Source organism: Selaginella moellendorffii, unplaced genomic scaffold (assembly GCF_000143415.4).
Source record: "Selaginella moellendorffii unplaced genomic scaffold, v1.0 SELMOscaffold_74, whole genome shotgun sequence".
NCBI classification, from domain to species: domain Eukaryota; kingdom Viridiplantae; phylum Streptophyta; class Lycopodiopsida; order Selaginellales; family Selaginellaceae; genus Selaginella; species Selaginella moellendorffii.
In genome coordinates this window covers 502,505-520,219 of record NW_003314335.1, presented here as the reverse complement: position 1 = coordinate 520,219, position 17,715 = coordinate 502,505, and the positions used below count along the sequence as shown (strand labels likewise).

At 49.5% G+C, this 17,715-nt stretch overlaps 7 protein-coding genes and 1 long non-coding RNA gene across 10 annotated transcripts; 3 read left to right on the top strand and 5 right to left on the bottom strand.

Moving 5' to 3' along the window:
- Positions 1–962: 962 nt before the first annotated feature.
- On the top strand, positions 963–2,390 carry LOC9658752 (annexin D5). Its single transcript, XM_002986538.2, has 6 exons — positions 963–1,122; positions 1,175–1,320; positions 1,372–1,590; positions 1,649–1,864; positions 1,948–2,037; positions 2,103–2,390. Exons 1-6 carry the CDS (start codon positions 1,047–1,049, stop codon positions 2,301–2,303), a joined length of 948 nt encoding a protein of 315 aa, XP_002986584.1. The 5' UTR covers positions 963–1,046; the 3' UTR covers positions 2,304–2,390.
- A 287-nt stretch (positions 2,391–2,677) lies between these two features.
- On the bottom strand, positions 2,678–4,110 carry LOC9658751 (post-GPI attachment to proteins factor 3). The gene is made up of 5 exons (XM_002986453.2): positions 3,967–4,110; positions 3,628–3,874; positions 3,350–3,543; positions 3,096–3,283; positions 2,678–3,033 (listed from the first exon to the last, which is right to left on the bottom strand). The coding sequence occupies exons 1-5, from the start codon at positions 4,068–4,070 to the stop codon at positions 2,729–2,731; spliced, it is 1,038 nt and encodes a 345-aa protein (XP_002986499.1). The 5' UTR covers positions 4,071–4,110; the 3' UTR covers positions 2,678–2,728.
- A 73-nt stretch (positions 4,111–4,183) lies between these two features.
- On the bottom strand, positions 4,184–7,035 carry LOC9659344 (neutral ceramidase 2). 2 transcript variants are annotated; one of them, XM_024660409.1, is made up of 9 exons: positions 6,613–7,035; positions 6,338–6,546; positions 6,023–6,292; positions 5,692–5,935; positions 5,345–5,615; positions 5,167–5,292; positions 5,046–5,109; positions 4,820–4,989; positions 4,184–4,773 (listed from the first exon to the last, which is right to left on the bottom strand). In XM_024660409.1, exons 1-9 carry the CDS (start codon positions 6,909–6,911, stop codon positions 4,222–4,224), a joined length of 2,205 nt encoding a protein of 734 aa, XP_024516177.1. In that variant the 5' UTR covers positions 6,912–7,035; the 3' UTR covers positions 4,184–4,221. The 2 variants fall into 2 exon arrangements, with proteins under 2 accessions (XP_024516177.1, XP_024516178.1); XM_024660410.1 differs by having other exon boundaries at positions 5,692–5,905.
- Positions 7,036–7,119: 84 nt separating this feature from the next.
- On the top strand, positions 7,120–8,036 carry LOC9658750 (protein N-terminal glutamine amidohydrolase). Its single transcript, XM_024660481.1, has 5 exons — positions 7,120–7,172; positions 7,225–7,330; positions 7,411–7,488; positions 7,549–7,685; positions 7,749–8,036. The coding sequence occupies exons 1-5, from the start codon at positions 7,120–7,122 to the stop codon at positions 7,879–7,881; spliced, it is 507 nt and encodes a 168-aa protein (XP_024516249.1). The 3' UTR covers positions 7,882–8,036.
- A 65-nt stretch (positions 8,037–8,101) lies between these two features.
- LOC9658749 (annexin A4) lies at positions 8,102–9,550 on the bottom strand. Of its 2 annotated transcripts, XM_002986451.2 has the most exons (6): positions 9,371–9,548; positions 9,165–9,310; positions 8,892–9,110; positions 8,596–8,811; positions 8,423–8,512; positions 8,102–8,357 (listed from the first exon to the last, which is right to left on the bottom strand). In XM_002986451.2, the coding sequence occupies exons 1-6, from the start codon at positions 9,444–9,446 to the stop codon at positions 8,157–8,159; spliced, it is 948 nt and encodes a 315-aa protein (XP_002986497.1). In that variant the 5' UTR covers positions 9,447–9,548; the 3' UTR covers positions 8,102–8,156. The 2 variants fall into 2 exon arrangements, with proteins under 2 accessions (XP_002986497.1, XP_024516248.1); XM_024660480.1 differs by having other exon boundaries at positions 8,892–9,310; positions 9,371–9,550.
- LOC112341052 lies at positions 8,750–9,086 on the top strand. The gene is made up of 2 exons (XR_002990417.1): positions 8,750–8,865; positions 8,937–9,086. It is a non-coding gene; the product is annotated as an uncharacterized LOC112341052 (long non-coding RNA).
- Positions 9,551–11,356: 1,806 nt separating the features above from the next.
- On the bottom strand, positions 11,357–12,328 carry LOC9658748 (cell division control protein 2 homolog). The gene has a single exon (XM_002986450.1). The coding sequence runs from the start codon at positions 12,326–12,328 to the stop codon at positions 11,357–11,359; it is 972 nt and encodes a 323-aa protein (XP_002986496.1).
- Positions 12,329–13,034: 706 nt separating this feature from the next.
- On the bottom strand, positions 13,035–17,285 carry LOC9659343 (ABC transporter G family member 31). Its single transcript, XM_024660434.1, has 3 exons — positions 17,208–17,285; positions 14,942–17,146; positions 13,035–14,887 (listed from the first exon to the last, which is right to left on the bottom strand). Exons 2-3 carry the CDS (start codon positions 17,127–17,129, stop codon positions 13,035–13,037), a joined length of 4,041 nt encoding a protein of 1,346 aa, XP_024516202.1. The 5' UTR covers positions 17,130–17,146; positions 17,208–17,285.
- Positions 17,286–17,715: the final 430 nt, after the last annotated feature.

Genomic DNA, 17,715 nt, shown 5'->3' with positions numbered 1-17,715 from the left:
TTGAATAGTTGCTAGATCAAATTCTTGAAACACGGCTGAAAACTTCTATCCCAATTGATAATGTGAGTACAAATTTGATAAAAAATCCCTTTATGGGAATAAACAGGGATTTTGTCGTTGCTATTGACAATATTATCCTTCAATACCTCTCACACTTTCTTTTAGAGATTCAGATCAAGTGATCTGAAAGCTCCTGAAGTAGCCTCAAGGTATATAATAGGGATTGTACTTTCTTGTTCCAAAATAGACTAGAACTAGAATAAATCATTGCATTTCTTAAGTTTTGTCCTTTGATGGCGTTAAGAACTTGATGCTTGAAAACTCTTCAACTGCTAAATAGACATAATTTCTACATAAATCCAACCAAACCAATCCTTGGGGCCATACCAAAATTAGGGTATGCACTATGTAGATGAGGCAAGGATGGCTACAAATCAATAGGATCCCCAAGCACTGAATTGGAGTCCAATGCCTTAGCAAACAATAGACGTGGCCAGCCATAACTGCTAGCTGCCATGTGGACTACCCCAAGCTTGAGCTTATGCTTGATCTTAAGTGAATTACCTTGACCTTAGATGATGAATGGCTAACTTGCCCGATTTCGGTGTAGCGTTGCATGCGTAAATTTTCACGTCCACGTGGCGAATGCGATAGTGTATCCATAAATAACAAGTGCATTATTTATGTGGGTGTGAAGGTGTCAAATACAAGGATTGGGTAGGGAGTTTTTGTAGGCGCCACATACAGTGCCGCTGTGTCATATAATACGTGTGCTTGATGCCCCACCAATGGACGTTCACTTTCCAGAAGTCAGATTATGCTCTCCCTGCGATTTGGAGCATTGTGGCCTTAAATTGAGTATATTCGAAAGATATTCCCTTTGCTGGGCAATGTAGATCTCTCGTATATTCTTCTGTCTAATGTAGTGTCCACGCGGCAGTCTATTTTACCAAATGCGCGTCTTTCTTGGATAAACTCCAAGGGATTCCTTCGGCGCGGCACTAAATTTCTTCTCCCATCTAATTGCGCTTGGATTCGCTACCGCAATGTCCACGATCACAGTGCCGCCGATGCTTCCCCCCGTCCAGCAAGATTGCCAGGCCTTGCATCACGCTTTCAAAGGTGAGATCGATCGCTCGCGATCATCGGATGTAACTCTTCTTCTTTCCGCCAGGATTTGGATGCAATGAGAAGCACGTCATACAAATTCTGGCGCACAGGAATTACTTGCAGCGGAGAGAGCTGGTAAACGCTTACAGAAGCATGTATGGAGAGGATCTGTTGCGAAGATTGGAGAAAGAGCTCCACGGGAAGCTCGAGGTGAGTTTAGTTTTAGTGTGCGAAGATTAAAATCTTTGATATGTCTTCCAGCAAGCAGTGCTGCTGTGGATGATGGAGCCAGCTGAAAGGGACGCGGTGTTACTCAGAGATGCGATGAAAGGACTGGGTACCAAAGATAAGACGCTGATCGAGATCATCTGCTCGAGAACTCCCTCGCAGCTCTACTACATACGCCAGGCATATCAAACCAAGTATCATCGCTCCCTGGACAAAGACATTCACTCAGACACAAGTGGTGACTATAGAAAGGTGAGAAGAATACGAAAACCTCTTACGTAACGAGTTTTCACGAGCTTTGATTTTGCAGCTGCTCTTGGCCTTCGCGAGTGGACAGCGGCCGGAGGGGCCTCACGTAGACATGCATTTAGCTGACGCCGACGCGAGAGAGTTGTATAGAGCTGGAGAAGGAAGGCTTGGCACCGACGAGTCGACTTTCATTCGCATTTTCTCGACGAGGAGTGCCGCGCAGCTCCACGCCGCATTCGCAGCCTACAAACACCTGTACAAGCGCGACATTGACAAAGTAAGCATCTATCCAGTGTCTAGAAAGCTCCCTAGTCCTTAAAGTTGGAAGGAAGGAAAGTGAAAACTCACTTTTGCTGGTAGGCCATAAGGCGAGAAACTTCCGGGGACTTTGAAGATGCTCTGAGGCTGATCGTTAAGTCCGTAACAAGGCCTGGACGATACTTCGCCAAGGTTTGTCACGTTTCTTTCTTGCTTCCGTCCTTCCTTCGAAACTTACGCGTATTCTCTGCGTCCAGGTTTTGTATGGCTCGATGAAACGTATGGGAACCGACGACTCGACGCTGATTAGAGTGGTCGTCACCAGGGCCGAGCAGGATATGCAGTACATCAAGGCGGATTTCTACCAAAAGTACAAGAAGCCATTAGAATCAATGATCTCGGGTGACACTTCTGGAAACTACAGACACTTCCTGCTCAGCCTCGTCGGGGGGCACTGACAAGTCAATAGCCTGTAAATACATAGTGCGTGAATGGGATTTTTTTCTTCCAGAAAGTAACACGTAGGACAAAAAGTTCGTAGAATAGAACACAGCCAAGATTCTCGGTCACCAGACACTGTAAGATCTTTTTCCGAGAAGCTGGTGCTCGAGAGGCGTGAGCCACGCTGATGTAAGTTTCCAGATTGTGAACAGTACCATCTACAGCACAACATTCTCGTTATGTCTTTGTACCTTGTCATCGTAATCTGACACAGCAGACATTCTCCTCGATTGGAATTGGATCGATCGATCGAGTTGGAATTGGAATCCCGCTCTAGATTTTGTGTATAATGGACAACAAAAGGAATCTAATTCCGGTCGGCTAAACAAGGTTTTGGAAAAGCATATTCCATTTTACAAAAATCCTATACAGCCCATTTCCTTCACTCTACTTTCTTCACGGTTTGGTTCCTCTTGACGAGCCTTGACGTTCTCGCGACGGCGTCGTCCTTGACAAAGCTCCACCAGAGAAAAGTGAGAGGGATCGTCCCCAAATGCCACAGCGAGTGAGCATCAAACTGGCCTCCCAGCGGCGGAAAATCGTATAGCTCGAGCAGCATCGCCCCCAAAGTTCCCAGTCCCACAGTCCATACCTTTAATCTCGATGGATGCTTGGAGACGATGGCCCAAACCAGCCAGAAGAGAAGTTGGCTTAGACCCATCACCACACACACGATCATGTTCCAGCCTAGGCAAAACAAATGAAAGGAAAAACTTAATTCTCTTGGAAGTGTCAACAAAGTATCTCACCGTAGTCGAATTCGTAAAAGTTGAGGTAGCAAATGTGAGTCGCTATGAAACCAATGCACGGCGCGGAGACCATGACTCGAGCCGCCTCGGTTTTGATGCTCAGTGTTCTAGTGATGGCCAAGATGAGCGAGAAGCCAAGCGTGGCCACGGCTGAGGAGTAGTCCCAGCTCTCGTGAACTGGCGTGTCTCTGAGCAAAGGAAGCAATCTATCGAGCTTAAAGAACAAAAGAAAGAAACAAGTCCAAGTTCCACACCTTGTATGAAAGACCACGCTCCAAAACCAGGAATGTATCGAAAGCAGCCCATACACCGTCCAGAGTCCCACGAATTCGTAGTATGGTCCTTTTCTTCCTCGAGGAAGCTCGTAGTACACAGTGGAGAGGAACGATCCGAGACCCCAGACGTGAGCGAAGAGATTAAGTAGCGAGAAGAACACGGCAGCGGGTTCCTAGAAGTGGAAAAAAAAAAAAGAGAAGAAGCTCAGCACAGTGATGGAACACGAAAGGAAAGAAAGAACAACAAACTTACGTACCTGGACACCATAAATTCGATCAAACGGCCACTTTCCGTGATACTTGACAGGCTTCTCTCCGGCCAGAGCTCTTTCATCTTCTCGCCGGGTCATGCATTGGTAGCGACACTCGCTCGGACAATCCCATCGCGTGATGCTCAAATAGATCGGCTCCTCCTCTTTCTTTCCAGAGAATGTGGACGCATTGCACGATGAGAAGCACAGATCCCCGATGCAGCCGCTGCTCTGGCACGACTCCACGCAATCCCTGCGTCAAAGAAAGCATGGCGGGGACAATGAGCGCCCTTGCGGAGCGACTGGAATTTCCACGCAAAATTTCCCTATCCCAATGGCGCATACCTGTAGCTGGGATCCCGATCGCCGGCGCTCGCTCCGCAGAAGAGCGCGAGCAGCAGGATCTCCACGGCAATGACGAACAATGGCGGCCAAGCTCGATCCGCCATGCCCAGAGTAGTAAAGAAAGGAAAAATTGCCGATAACAAGGTTGACCTAAAGATCCAAATAAACAATTATTTTTACGCTCTCTGTTTTTAGGGTTCTTTGCCAAGTTTAGGGCTCTTCGCGAAATTTTAGGGTTCTTTCATCTCTCTTGGCTTACAATTTCACTTGGAAGGAGTTGGAGCTTCCAGAGAAAGGCCTCACGCTTCCAAACAAGCTCTTGCTCGCTCCAAAATGCGAGATCCGGTAAGTCCCTGCCTTTACTTCCTGGGGTATCTCCCATCTAATCGTTGCGTAGCTCCTGGAGCTCAGCGACGACGGCCTCCTCCACAGGAATCTCACGCTCCAGTCATTGTCATCGTAGAGCGATCGCCAGGAGCCATCGCTTTGCTCGATCTCCACGGAGCTAAAGCTTTTCTCCGTGAGCAAATCGTTCCTTGGGCAGCCCGTCCAGAAGACCACCTCCACAACGTCCCCAGGTCGGTAACTCGCGCCTCTCTTTACGTTGTTCTTGGCATCGCCAAAGTCGACACCGACTGGAGTGGTATCCATCACCACAGGTGGGAGAAGCTCTAGCTGCTTGCCAAGAAGGTCCGGCGGAGATGGCCCGGAGTCGACGTTACTGTTCTCGGCTAGAGCGATCGCGAGCTTCCGGAATTCTTGGAGATATCCGCTCAGAGTGTGAGGACCAAACAGCGTCGAGGCACCCTGAGCATGGAGTCAGGAACAAAGAAACAAGAGAAAAGAGACCAACCTCGTAACGCTGGATTTGATACTCCTCGAAAGTGGTCACGTACTGAGAGTAATCGTTGGAGAGGCCAGCGATGACGACGCGAGTTTTCGGACCAAATTGGCCACGACCTTTAGCGACGAGAGTTTCTTTGACGGCATCTCTCAATCGTCGTCCTGCCATGGTACTAAACTCTGGAAGACAAACGTAAATGGAACACGAACACGCAAAACAGAATAAAACAACCTACCTGCAGGCACCGAGAGGATGATAAGTTGGCCGATCTGCGAGATTTGGATCGGAAGAACTGAAGGCTGAAAAAACCAGACAGGAAGTAAAAAAACTACGAACGACATCAAGAGAAGACTTACAGCCCAGTCGTATGGAAATGTCATCTCGCCCGTGTCGATCAAAATTGGCTTTGGATACTGACAATCGACCTGTGCTTTGTTTGGCGTTTTCAGCGCCGCTCGAACTATTCGCCAAAACGCATTTCCCTGCCTCGAGTGTGAGAGAGTGAAAACTATGGAAAAGTTTTTAAGGTAATACCTTGGTATCGCCTTGTGTAAAATCGAAAGCTCCAGGACCGTCAGTCGTGCCCGCTGCGAAGCTAAAGCCAACAGCAGCCGGACAAGTCGTGACCGTTGACGTCGTTCCGTTTGCAGCGGTGAGAGTTACTTTAAGACGAGTAAAATCGACGAAAGTTTGCTTGTAATTTACTCGTCCTACCACCTGTTCTTTCGCGCTTCGGAATAGCTCTATTGCTTTCTGGAGCTGTTTTTGAGCAATGATCTTAGTGCTCGCAAAGTGGTCCGGGTATCTGCAAAGTCATCGCGTGAGAAACTTGAAAACTTCGGGAACCATGAAACCAACAAACAAACAACCACTTTACATACCCAGGACCACGACCAATGCACTGCTCGTTCCGTCCATCACAGGTGCTATGGTTGAACTCACAAGCCACGGTACTATCAGCGCAAAAGGCCCCCAGAGTGTTTGGAGAGACGTCTCCCTCGTTGCTCTGAGAGAACGCAGCGATGAAAGGCGAGCTGGAATCACCAACAAGCCTCCGCCTGTTGCGAATGGTAACACTAGCATTCATCGTCCAACCTGGTTTTCCAAGCATTTCAATGGTTGGATCTGTAATTCAGTCAAGTTTCCTGGTTCTAAGAAACGGTGAAAGAACTAGAAACGAGCAAAGGAAAAACTAAGATCTAACCTCAGTACCTTCTTGTTCTAGCTGTTTGTCAAACCAAGCTTCCATGAAATGCGCAGCAGCACCTTTGTTGTCACCACTTATAAGCTCGTTGGTCCGATTCATCGACGTACAATGGACTGGAAACCAGCTGAAAGAGCCGATCGGAGCTCGTTTGCTGTCCAAAAACTTGAGGAGCACCATGTTCTTGTCAACATTATACTTGTATCGTTTCCTTTCTTCCACGGGATTGTTGAGATACGCGCTGGGACTACGATTAATATTTGCATCCAAAAGCTCACCTGGAGAGAAGTAAACTTTAGAATCGAGAGATCACCATCTCTAACCTTCATTGAGTAAGATGGAACCAGGCCTCAAATTCTCGTGAGCCTGGACAATGCTGCTGAAAATCCCATCCACGAGAGCGTTGAAAGATTGCTTGACGAATCCGATGGAGGTGACAATGTAGAGAACGTATTGTAAGTAACCGCCAGGGCCAGAGTGCGTGTGAATGCCACTGATGATCACATTCTTCTCACTGTAGGTGTCTCCATACCTCCTCTCACACAAAAGAAAGAGTGAAGAACTCACTCACGATCGTGGAAGAGAAAGAAATATTTACCTGTCCTTGAGCTTGGAAAGAACTTTGATCGTGATCGCTTGCGATCCCATGCACGAATCCACGTTCACAAACGCTACTCGCCTCCCATCCGCGCCGGATTCCGCCACGATGAAGCTCCGCGCCCTGAGGCGCAGATGGATTCCAGCGGCATTCTGCGAGGGATCGGCGTAGCCCATCATATTTACATCTGCCGCCGGCCCTGTGACATCGTAGCTCCCCAATCCTACCAGGAAATCGCCGCTGGCGCTGGCCGCGAGCAAGGCGATCGAAATCGCGGCGGCGAAGACTGGCGCTCCCATTCCCCTGCGACGATCTAGGTCACTGTGGAGCAACCAAAATGGCGGTGGTGGAGAGCATGAATAGTTGCGCTTTCGCTGGCAGTGCAAGACAAGCGAAGAACAGGGCGCCAGAAAAGAAAGAAAGCCCTGGAGTGACGTGGACAAGTTCTCCGACGCTATGCATATTCCGGAATCTTTATATTAGGGCTTGGGAGAAATATTTCGAAGAATGCGAGGAGCTATGGATGCGAGGAAGGCGCTCGTCTACACTTCTTGCTACTGGTATGGATTGGATCCGATCGCGGCGATCATCTCACCTATCCGTGATTCTCAGTGAGGAGAATGTGTTCTTGCTTTGCAAAGCTCTGATGGAGCTCAATATCGCGCTGCCAGATGCCTCGGATCTCTTCGTTGTCTTCCTCCTCAGCGCTGATAAACAGGCTGGTGCTGATTTTCGCAGCAGTAGAGGCTTTTCATCTCAGTTCTAACTTCTTCTCATTTTCATTTGCTGTTTTTCCAGTTTCCAATTTGGTGCCAGAAGAACAGCAGCCGCGATGATGGATTTTGTGTTTGGGACTACCACGTCATTTGCATCCAGGTCTGCTAGCTCTTGGATTACAGGCTTTCTCTGACTCTTTGCGAGAAAAAAAATTCCTAGAAGAGATTTTCATCCTCCACACCCGATGAAGCCAGTGTTTGGGATTTGGATACATCCCTTGGACTTCCCGTTGCTTTTAGTTCCTACGTCAATGAAGCTCTCAAGCCACTAGTTGTGAAGAAACACTCGCTCGACCGGTAAGAAACACTCTCCTTGTTTTAATTCGGTATCGTGCTCATGTTTCTTTGTTTTTGTCACAGGCTTTTCAGAGTTGTTTCTGCTCACAATTTCTTAAGATACTTCGCATCAGATAGAAGACATATGAAAACCAGTGATGGGGGTTGGCTGGCCGCTCCGCCAGATTACGAATGCATTGTGTCGCAAGGTACTTAGTTTAAGTTCTTTCATCGTAAACAAAGACGTAACAACAATGTTGTGTTGTAGATGGTACTATACACAATCTGGAAACTTACATCAGCGTGGCTCACGCCTCTCGAGCACCAGCTTCTCGGAAAGAGATTTTACAGTGTCTGGTGACCGAGAATCTTGGCTGTGTTCTATCTGAGGATAATTTCTGCGAACTTTTTGAGGTACTCGTCCTAAGTTTTAGTCTTTCTAGAAGAAAAAAAAATCCAATTCACGCGCTGTATTTACAGGCTATTGACCCGTCAGTGCCCCCCGACGAGGCTGAGCAAGAAGTGTTTGTAGTTTCCAGAAGTGTCACCCGAGATCATTGATTCTAATGGCTTCTTGTACTTTTGGTAGAAATCCGCCTTGATGTACTGCATATCCTGCTCGGCCCTGGTGACGACCACTCTAATCAGCGTCGAATCGTCGGTTCCCATACGTTTCATCGAGTCATACAAAACCTGGACGCAGAGAATACGCGTAAGTTTCGAAGGAAGGACGGAAGCAAGAAAAAAACGTGACAAACCTTGGCGAAGTATCGTCCAGGCCTTGTTACGGACTTAACGATCAGCCTCAGAGCATCTTCGAAGTCCCCGGAAGTTTCTCGCTTTATGGCCTACCAGCAAAAGTAAGTTTTCACTTTCCTTCCTTCCAACTTTAAGAACTAGGCAGCTTTTTGGACACTGGATAGATGCTTACTTTGTCAATGTCGCGCTTGTACAGGTGTTTGTAGGCTGCGAATGCGGCGTGGAGCTGCGCGGCACTCCTCGTCGAGAAAACGCGAATGAAAGTCGACTCGTCGGTGCCAAGCCTTCCTTCTCCAGCTCTATACAACTCTCTGGCGTCGGCGTCAGCTAAATGCATGTCTACGTGAGGCCCCTCTGGCCGCTGTCCACTCGCAAAGGCCAGGAGCAACTGCAAAATCAAAGACAAAGAACAAGCTCGTGAAAACTCGTTTGATCGATCGAGGTAAGAGATTTTCGTATTCTTCTCACCTTTCTATAGTCACCACTTGTGTCTGATTGAATGTCTTTGTCCAGGGAGCGATGATACTTGGTTTGATATGCCTGGCGTATGTAGTAGAGCTGCGAGGGAGTTCTCGAGCAGATGATCTCGATCAGCGTCTTATCTTTGGTACCCAGTCCTTTCATCGCATCTCTGATTAACACCGCGTCCCTTTCAGCTGGCTCCATCATCCACAGCAGCACTGCTTGCTGGAAGATAGATTTTAATATTCGCACACGAAGTTCTTGAGAAACTAAACTCACCTCGAGATTCCCGTGGAGCTCTTTCTCCAATCTTCGCAAGAGATCCTCTCCATACATGCTTCTGTAAGCGTTTACCAGCTCTCTCCGCTGCAAGTAATTCCTGTGCGCCAGAATTTGTATGACGTGCTTCTCATCGCATCCAAATCCTGGCGGAAAGAAGAAGAGTTACATCTGTGATCTCGGTGATCGCGAGCGATCGATCTCACCTTTGAAAGCGTGATGCAAGGCCTGGCAATCTTGCTGGACGGGGGGAAGCATCGGCGGCACTGTGATCGTGGACATTGCAGTAGCGAATCCAAGCGCAATGGCGACTCTAGATGGGAGAAGAAATTTAGTGAAAGGAATCCCTAGCGGAGCAAAGAACGCGACATTGGAATTTAAGACGCGGATTTCGTAAAATAGACCGCCGCGTGGCACAATGATGACAGAAAAGAATATACGAGAGATCTTGTGTTTAGTTGAGCATGATTTATGGAAAAACTTTATATATTTTGGTTTAGATTTAATCATGAAATCAAGCAAATCGAGCTCGTACCAAGTGGTCTTTTTTTCAGTGGCTTCGACTATAAGACCCCCCTGCCCATCTAGTAGAAGTGAGGATAAGGTTTTCTCAGAGCTATGAAGATTGGGGCTTTCTTTGTTCTGTTTGTGATAGCACTTATGCTACTGCCCACTGCAATGGCATGTAATTATAGTTCGCAATGTTCTACTGGCTGCTGCTATGGGGTCCGGGGGGGGCCTGGAAGATGCCATCAGAAAACACCATCTGGTTGCTGTGGATGGGGCTGCCCTGGTGCCTCTACTCAGATTTTTGACATGGAGGGCAATGAGATTTTTGAAGATGGTGTTGACATTGCTGAATGATCATCTCGTCCATTGACTTCCAATGCTGCAATAACTGGTATCCCCTATGATCTTGTTGGAATAACACTCATGTGTTCTCACAAAGTGTTGTGGAGCATGTTCTACTGGTGTAATAGTGTATCTTGCAGTGCCCATCTTGAGGCACCAATGGGATGTGTTTAAATTCCTCGCGAATGTGTTACTCTCTTTTATTCCTCACCTGAGCTGCTTTGCATTGTTAGCACATATTTAATAAAGTTGTTAAGTTATTTAATTGTGTCGGAGGCCACAGAAGAGTTCAGGTTGGATCTTAAATGTTACAAAATTGCATAATAAATGGACTTCAAGTTTTTTATGAGTTGTGGTCAGCTTGATATTTTCTGAAAAAGGTATGCCTTAGTGCTATGTAGGGCCTTGCATCGGCATTAACATGATTTAATTTTTTTACTTATTGAAAAGAAAAACATATTCTTTCTTATGCACAAGAGGGGTCACATGCAGTGTATAATAAAGTCTGGTGCCTTTGGAAGTGGCTGGTACAATTGGAAAATTCCAATTCAATTTAAATTTACAAGGATATACCCTCGCACTGAAAAAGCTCATATAAAGATTAAGCCAGTACCATTTCATGGCTGTAGAATCTCTTGAGGATTAGGCATTAGTTAAAACAGCTTTATTTTAGCGTTAAATGTCTCAAAATATCTAAATATATTCAGATATATACCAAAAAACTTTATTATACATTAATCAGATAGAAATGTTTTGTATTAAACTTGTTTTACAAATGTTGTCCTTAAGGCCATAACTCAAGCTTTGGACACTGAGAGCTTTTAAGAGCAGTATTCTCAAGTTGTAGATTGAAGAGGTCAAGCACGAAAACTATAAAAATAGAATGCATGCTAGACAGATTGAACTCCAACATGAAGACCCTCCAGCTAAGTGTTAGTTTGAATATCATCTCTTTAAAAGGTAAATTGAATTGATCAATAACTTTCTAGACTCCAGTTTGAAAAAAATGCTTTATCATAAACGTTCGCTCAAATTCTGGAAGAGAAACTTTAGCAGTCTTAAAGTAATCTGACTCCGATGCCTCTTTAGCAGTGATTATCTCCTTCGCTCATGAGATCAAACGCAAGTGAGTCCCCAAGCCTAGACTGTAGAAGTGTGATGGAAAGTTTGACTTTTCAAGCTTGCCCCAAAGGTGAGCATGTTAGTAATTATTCCTCACACTCGGGAGCTGCAAGAGTATTATGGCCGCATAAAGAAAATGCAGTATGCTTCTAAAGATGTTAAAAAAGTAGAGTCTTTTTTTATTCTCCATCGCCCACAGTGCAAGAGAGGGTTACATATTATGCAAAGAGGTTGAGTGTTGTACAAAAGATAGAGTAAAGAAACTTAGAAACCCGAGACCATACACTAGTTTTAAAATAATCTGACTCCAATGCCTCTTTAGCAGTGATCCTCTCCCTGGGATTCAAACACAACATCTTCCTAAGCAGATCATACGCAGGTGAGTCCCCAAGCCTAGACTGTAGCAAGTTTGATGGATTCCTTGGAAAGCTTGATTTGTACGTGTTATAATTTTCAAGCTTGTTCACTCCTTTCCAAGTCGTCTCGTCCACTGGTCCAATCCATTTCACGATACTGTTCATCACGTCGAGTTCACTGTTTGGAGGGAAGTTTCCATCGTCATCGCCAAAAGGGAATCCCGTTAGTAACTCAAGGAAGATGCATCCGGCCGCCCATATATCAATCTCCCGGCCATAAATATACTTCTCACCACCCAAGAGAAGCTCTGGAGCTCTGTAATATACATTTCCCATGTTCTCACAACTGCCCGCACTCGCAAAGCATACACGAGAGAAATCAATGAGCTTGATCACAACGCTGTTGTTAAGATTCTTGTTGTGGTTGATTAAAACGTTAGAGCTCTTGACGTCTCTATGGATTAGGCCTTTAGAATGAACAAAGGCGAGGGCTTCCAGGATCTGCTTCATAATGGACCTCACCGCAACCTCTGGGATTTTCCCTTCTCTCTCTCTCACGTCCCATATGTACGAGAACAAGTCCTCGTCCATGAGCTCAAACACCATGAAAAGGCCTTGCTCGGTCACGAGCTTAGAGTGCAGATGGATGATGTTCTTGTGCTGGCATGCCCGGAGAGTTGCGCACTCCCACATCATGTCGGCTGCATCATGTTTGCTTGAGAGCTTCTTCACTGCAACCATGGCTCCAGTGACTCTGTTGCGAGCTAGACGAACTACTCCATCAGTACCTTGTCCAAGGAGAGGTGACTGTGTGCTATAGTCATATCTATCCATCCGGGAACAATGTCTAGACCTATTTCTTTCAATGGATTTTATAGGGGAGAAAGGAAAAAAGGTCAGATTTCCGTATAGGAATAAATGGAGCAATCTTAAAAGGAGGGGGAAAGGGGAGCTAAGTACACGTCACGGAATATACTTGAGCGAGCATGGTACGGCATGGGCGTGGCTCACAGGGACATAAAATCTGACAACGTTCGCTTGGGAGAAAAATATTTAACAACGTAAAGTTGGTGGTCTTTGGTGTGTGGAAGCAGGAGCATATGAGACTGTGAGGCAATATTGGGACAGATAGATACATGGTGGTGGCTTCTCTTGGAAAGTACGACGAGAGGGTGGATGTCGGGGGCATGGGCCCTGGACTGGACACATGTTAGTGGGGATGCGGAGGATCTCATTCTCCAGCTAGACCCAAACGAGAGGCTGACTATGCGTCAATACTCCCTGCTTCCAAACTTGACTCCTGTTCTGTTTTGCGTTGCCACGACCTTATGTACTGAGCTCATCCATGGGATGTGGAACACTCGTCACATGATGAACAGAAGAAGATGAGTCCGATTCTCAGTTGGTTGTATCTCGCCGCTTCCCGCAAAGTTTGGAATTTCTAGCTATTCTTCAAAAATGGGTGTTGTGAAATCTTAACTGTGTTGAAACAATAGAGAAGTAGACTTCATCCTCAGTACACGTAATTTGTATATGAAATCTATCGCCTCTGGAAGTTGATGAACTTGATGGAGAACGCAAAGACGAGCCAGAAGAGCAGCATAAACCCCAAAATCACCATCGCGCAAACTCCCACAAATCCCTCCTCAAACCCGAAGTATCGCTCCAGAAACTCCTTGACGCTCATCGTTTCCAATCCATCTCCAACTCCAATCTCGTCCTCCACATCCCCGAGCTGCGACACCGTCAGCCCATAGATCGTCCAGCTGACCGGGTTCAAGTAGTAAAACCACAGCCACCACCCGGGGATCCTCCTCTTGGGGATGAAGAACCCCGAGAACAAGTTCCAGAGCGAGTAGAAGGCCGAGGAAACCACCGAAGCCAGCTGCTGTGATGGTGTAAGCCCCACTGCCATCATCCCATATAACGTGAAGTACGCCAAGGTGACGAACATGAAGAAGAGATACCATAGGAACTTGACGAGCGAGAGCTCAAACTGGACCATGCCGTACGTGACCACGCCGTAGAGGAGCGTCTGGACGAAGATGTATGGGAGCTCGATCGCCCCCTGCGCGAATGCGTAAGGCAGCGGCGAGTACATCCCCGCTGCCCTCTCCCTGTAGAACACGGTCCTCTCCACGGACACCACCGGCTGGACGCTGGACGCGTTGTTTACTCCCAGGAACACCACCGCCGCGAACAAGACTCCCATGGCGTTGAAAACGTCCTGCTGCGTCTCACGGTGCCTCCCCACGCCCCAGAAGATTGAGCCGAAGATGAGCGCGCAGACGAGCGTGAAGAAGAGCCGGACAACGTTGTAGTATGGGTTCCTCCAGTACGTCAAGTGCTGCTTCCACAGGCAAGCCCGGCACTGGCTCCAAAAGTCCAGGGAGTACTTGGTCGGGAACTCGAGATCCTTGGATCCTGGAGCTGGAGAGCTCAGTGACTCGATCAACTTCTCGTTGTCTTGGTACTGCATGGAGTTCTGGAAGATGTCCGCGAAGGCTTGGCCTAGCCGGAGCTCCGCCGAGGGGCTCGTGACTTCGAGCATCCAGGTCGCTGGATTGTAGCCTTCTCGCAGCGGAGGAACTCCTGGAATGGACTGGAAGTAGTCGACCATGGTTTTGGAGTGGAGTCCCAGCGGGCCGACGTAGATGGCTCGGCCCCCGCGAGTCATCAGCAGGAGCTCGTCGAACGACTCGAAGATATCGATGCTCGGCTGGTGGATGGTGCAAACCACTGTTCTTCCGGTGTCCACCGTGTTTCTCACGGTTCTCATCACGATCGCAGCTGCTCGAGCGTCCAGACCCGACGTTGGCTCGTCCAAGAAGATAATCGAGGGGTTGGCAACGAGCTCCACGGCGATGGTCAGCCTTTTGCGTTGCTCGGTGGACAGCCCCGACGTTCCTGGAAGTCCCAGGAGGGCGTTTCTCAAGTTGCCAAGCTCAACCAGCTCCATGACTTTCTCCACGAACGAATAGCGGGTGGCGGCGTCCACCTCGGCCGGGAGTCGCAGCCACGCGGAGTAAACGAGCGATTCGTAGACGGTCACCTGTGGGGAATGTATGTCCGTTTGTTCCACGTAGCCGGAGATCCTCGCGAAAGTTTTCTGGAGCTTTGGAAACCCGGAGACCCTCACGTCGCCCTGGATGTATCCCCCGGTTTTCCTCCCCGCAAGAACGTCCATGAGAGTCGTCTTGCCGGCTCCACTCACGCCGACGAGCGCTGTAAGAACCCCCGGCCTGAAAGCTCCGCTCACGTCCCGGAGAAGCTGGAGCCTGTCCTCGGTCACTCCCTGGGCTCTCATCTCGGCCGGAACGTCCACGAAGTAGCAAACCTTCTGGAAAGTTAGTGCCAGCGGCTGGAACGGCAGGATCATCCCTTTCTTCGTCACTCCTCCTCCTCCATTCGATACTGGCAAAACCTCGATCGCTACTGGACTCTCACGAACTTCCGCGTCATTGTCCGCCATCTCTCGCAAACTTTCCTCCGAGACCACGGCCTGAGGCTTCCGGAGAGGATTGAGATACGAGAGAGCGAGCGTTCCCAGCAGCTGGAGCAAAACTATATACCCGACCAGCACCGCAATCCCGATCCAATACCAGTAACTCTCCACAAAGAGGCCCCTCGGCTTCAAGATCTTCACGTAGAGCTTTCCGTCGTCACCATGCACGGACTTATCCCACCGTGAAGCTCCAAACTCGTTCACGGCCAGCGCGTTCTCGGCGTACGAGAGCGGCGAGAGCCAATAAGCCCAGATCCACCACCCTGGTATGTGAGTTCTATCGATCACGAAGCCCCCGAGGAGGAAAACAATAAGAATCCCAAACGATCCAAACGTGTTGGCGACGATCATGTTCCTCCCCACGGCACCGATGAAGCGAAACATCGCAAGAGCCATCTGGTGCATGAGAACCAGCAAGAACATATAGCGGAAGAACCTCTGCGGCTGTGGATCCAGTCCGACCATGTAGTAGACAATACACGACCAGATCACTCCCTCGATCACCGAGTATGGTATCCGGAGCAGCCAGCTTGGGAGCGAAAACGCCCAGCCGGGAAAGAAGAGGTTGTCCCGCTGCTTGTAGAACACTGGCAGCCGATGAACCGTGATCGCCATCTCCGAGAAACCATTGAACATCATGTGAACCAGCGCGTAGAAGAGCGTGGCGAGGTAGAGATTTCCATCGCTCTCACTGTCCGGATGGATCCTCGTCCGCAAGAACAAGGTCCCGGCCACGAACGCCATGAACGCGACCTGCGCAGTCCGGAACGAGTAGAGGAACCGGTTGCGCTTGATGAGAAGCCACTCGCGCTCGGTGCATGCCTTGAACATCTCCCAGCGCGGGATTCCATACTTGGTCTTCGTGAGCGCGGCGGGGTGGCCGGACTCCTTCTCGAACGGGGACCCGAGGTGGAGTCCGAGGTCCTTGCCAACTTCGTAGCCTTTGAAAGCCCTGGCGATGGTGGCGACCGGGACGTAGCTGTAAGGCCGTGTTTCGTCCGCCCAGTACTGCTGCTGATCCTTCCGGGACGTCACCTCCTGGAGGAAGTCCGCGATGGCCTTGCGGGGCGGGAGCTGGAAGCCCAAGCTCGCGAAGAAGTCGAGGATGTGCTCGCGGGGGCCGAGGTAGACGATGTGACCCTCGGCGAGGAGCAGGACGTCGTCGAAGAGCTCGAATGTTTCCGGAGGTGGCTGAAGCAGCGCCATGAGCACCGTCCCCTCGAGCGAGTGCGCGAAGTTGCGGACACACCTGACGATCTGAAAGGTGGTGGAGCTGTCCAGCCCCGTGGAGATCTCGTCCATGAAGAGCGTCTTCTTGGGCCCGACGATCATCTCCCCGGTGGTGACGCGCTTCTTCTGCCCGCCCGAGACGCCGCGCAGCATGTCGCTCCCCACCACCGTGTCCGCGCAGATCTCCAGGCCCAGGACTTTCATCACGTAGTTCGTCCGGACGCTGTGGCGCGCGCCCTCCACCGCCGCCAGCTTCATGAACGCGTCGATGCATGGATCCGGCCGGATGTTCTCGCGCTTCTCCCGCCGCAGCAGCTCCATCAGTAGATCGATCGTGAATCCAACTCCCTGGCAGCGAGCAGCAAAGTCGAGCGTCTCGCGGACCGTAAGCTCGCCGATGTGATCGTCCTCCTGGCTAATGTACGAGGAAGTTCTCCGAGCTTCGAACTCGTCCAAGCTGTGACCATTGTAAGTGACGGCTCCGGTGGTCTTGAGGCTTTGATCCAGCTTCCCGGCAAGAGCTCGCAGGAGCGTCGACTTGCCGGATCCGGGAGGCCCCAGCAGCAGCATCGTCCTTCCCGGCTTCACCACCCCGCTCACGTCTTTCAGGATGTGGATCTCGCGTTTTTTCGAGGCCAGGACCCCGGACGCTGCTAGGAGGCCCTCGATAATGTTCCTCACGAAGTTAACGAGCGTTGGGAGGGCTCTGGATCCGACGTAGGCGTCGGCGGAGACGCGGAGGTTCTGGAAGCGGACCTCCACTCGCGGGATTTGCACTCCCACCGCCTGGATTCTCTCTCGCAGCCTCGCCACCAGCGTTTCGTTGTCTTGGTCCGTGGTGGCGAAGGCTCTCTCGATGATCCTCTGCCTCTCCATCCGGGTCAAGCTGCTCACGTCCATGACGTGCTTGGTCGATCCTGGAGAAAAGTTTAAGCTCTATTGGATCGTCTCGAGAGAGTAAGATCTAAAGCAACATACCTTGATCTTGATCTTGATCTCCAGCCTCGAGTTCTTCCAGGAGAGTCGTGCGAAGCCGGCGATAAGTTGGGAGCTTCTCCAGGGCGGCCCAGAGAAGATCGTCGTCGCCTCGATCGCGGTGGTGGCCATCGCCAAACGCCGAGCCGCCGAGACCATCGTCGTCCGTCCAGGATCGCTGGCCACCGTGCTTGCGCTCGAAGGTAAAGTCGCCGCCCAGCTCGCACGGCCCAAGCCCAGAGGCCTCCGCCATCGCCAAGCCCCGTGACGAAAAAAGGTGGCAAGGTATTTATAGCGCGGGAACTTTAATCTCCTCCTCCTCCATAGTAACACGAAGGAAACAAGGAAACACTACCTGATAATCACTTTGAGCCTCGGGAGTAATAGCCTCGCGAGCCAGCGAGGCAAATACTCAAAGCTTTACTGGGCATCTTGCTAAGCAGAGCACCGACGAGATAAAAATGCCGCTTGCGGGCAAATGCTGCAAGAATGGCTATCCACCACATTTCTC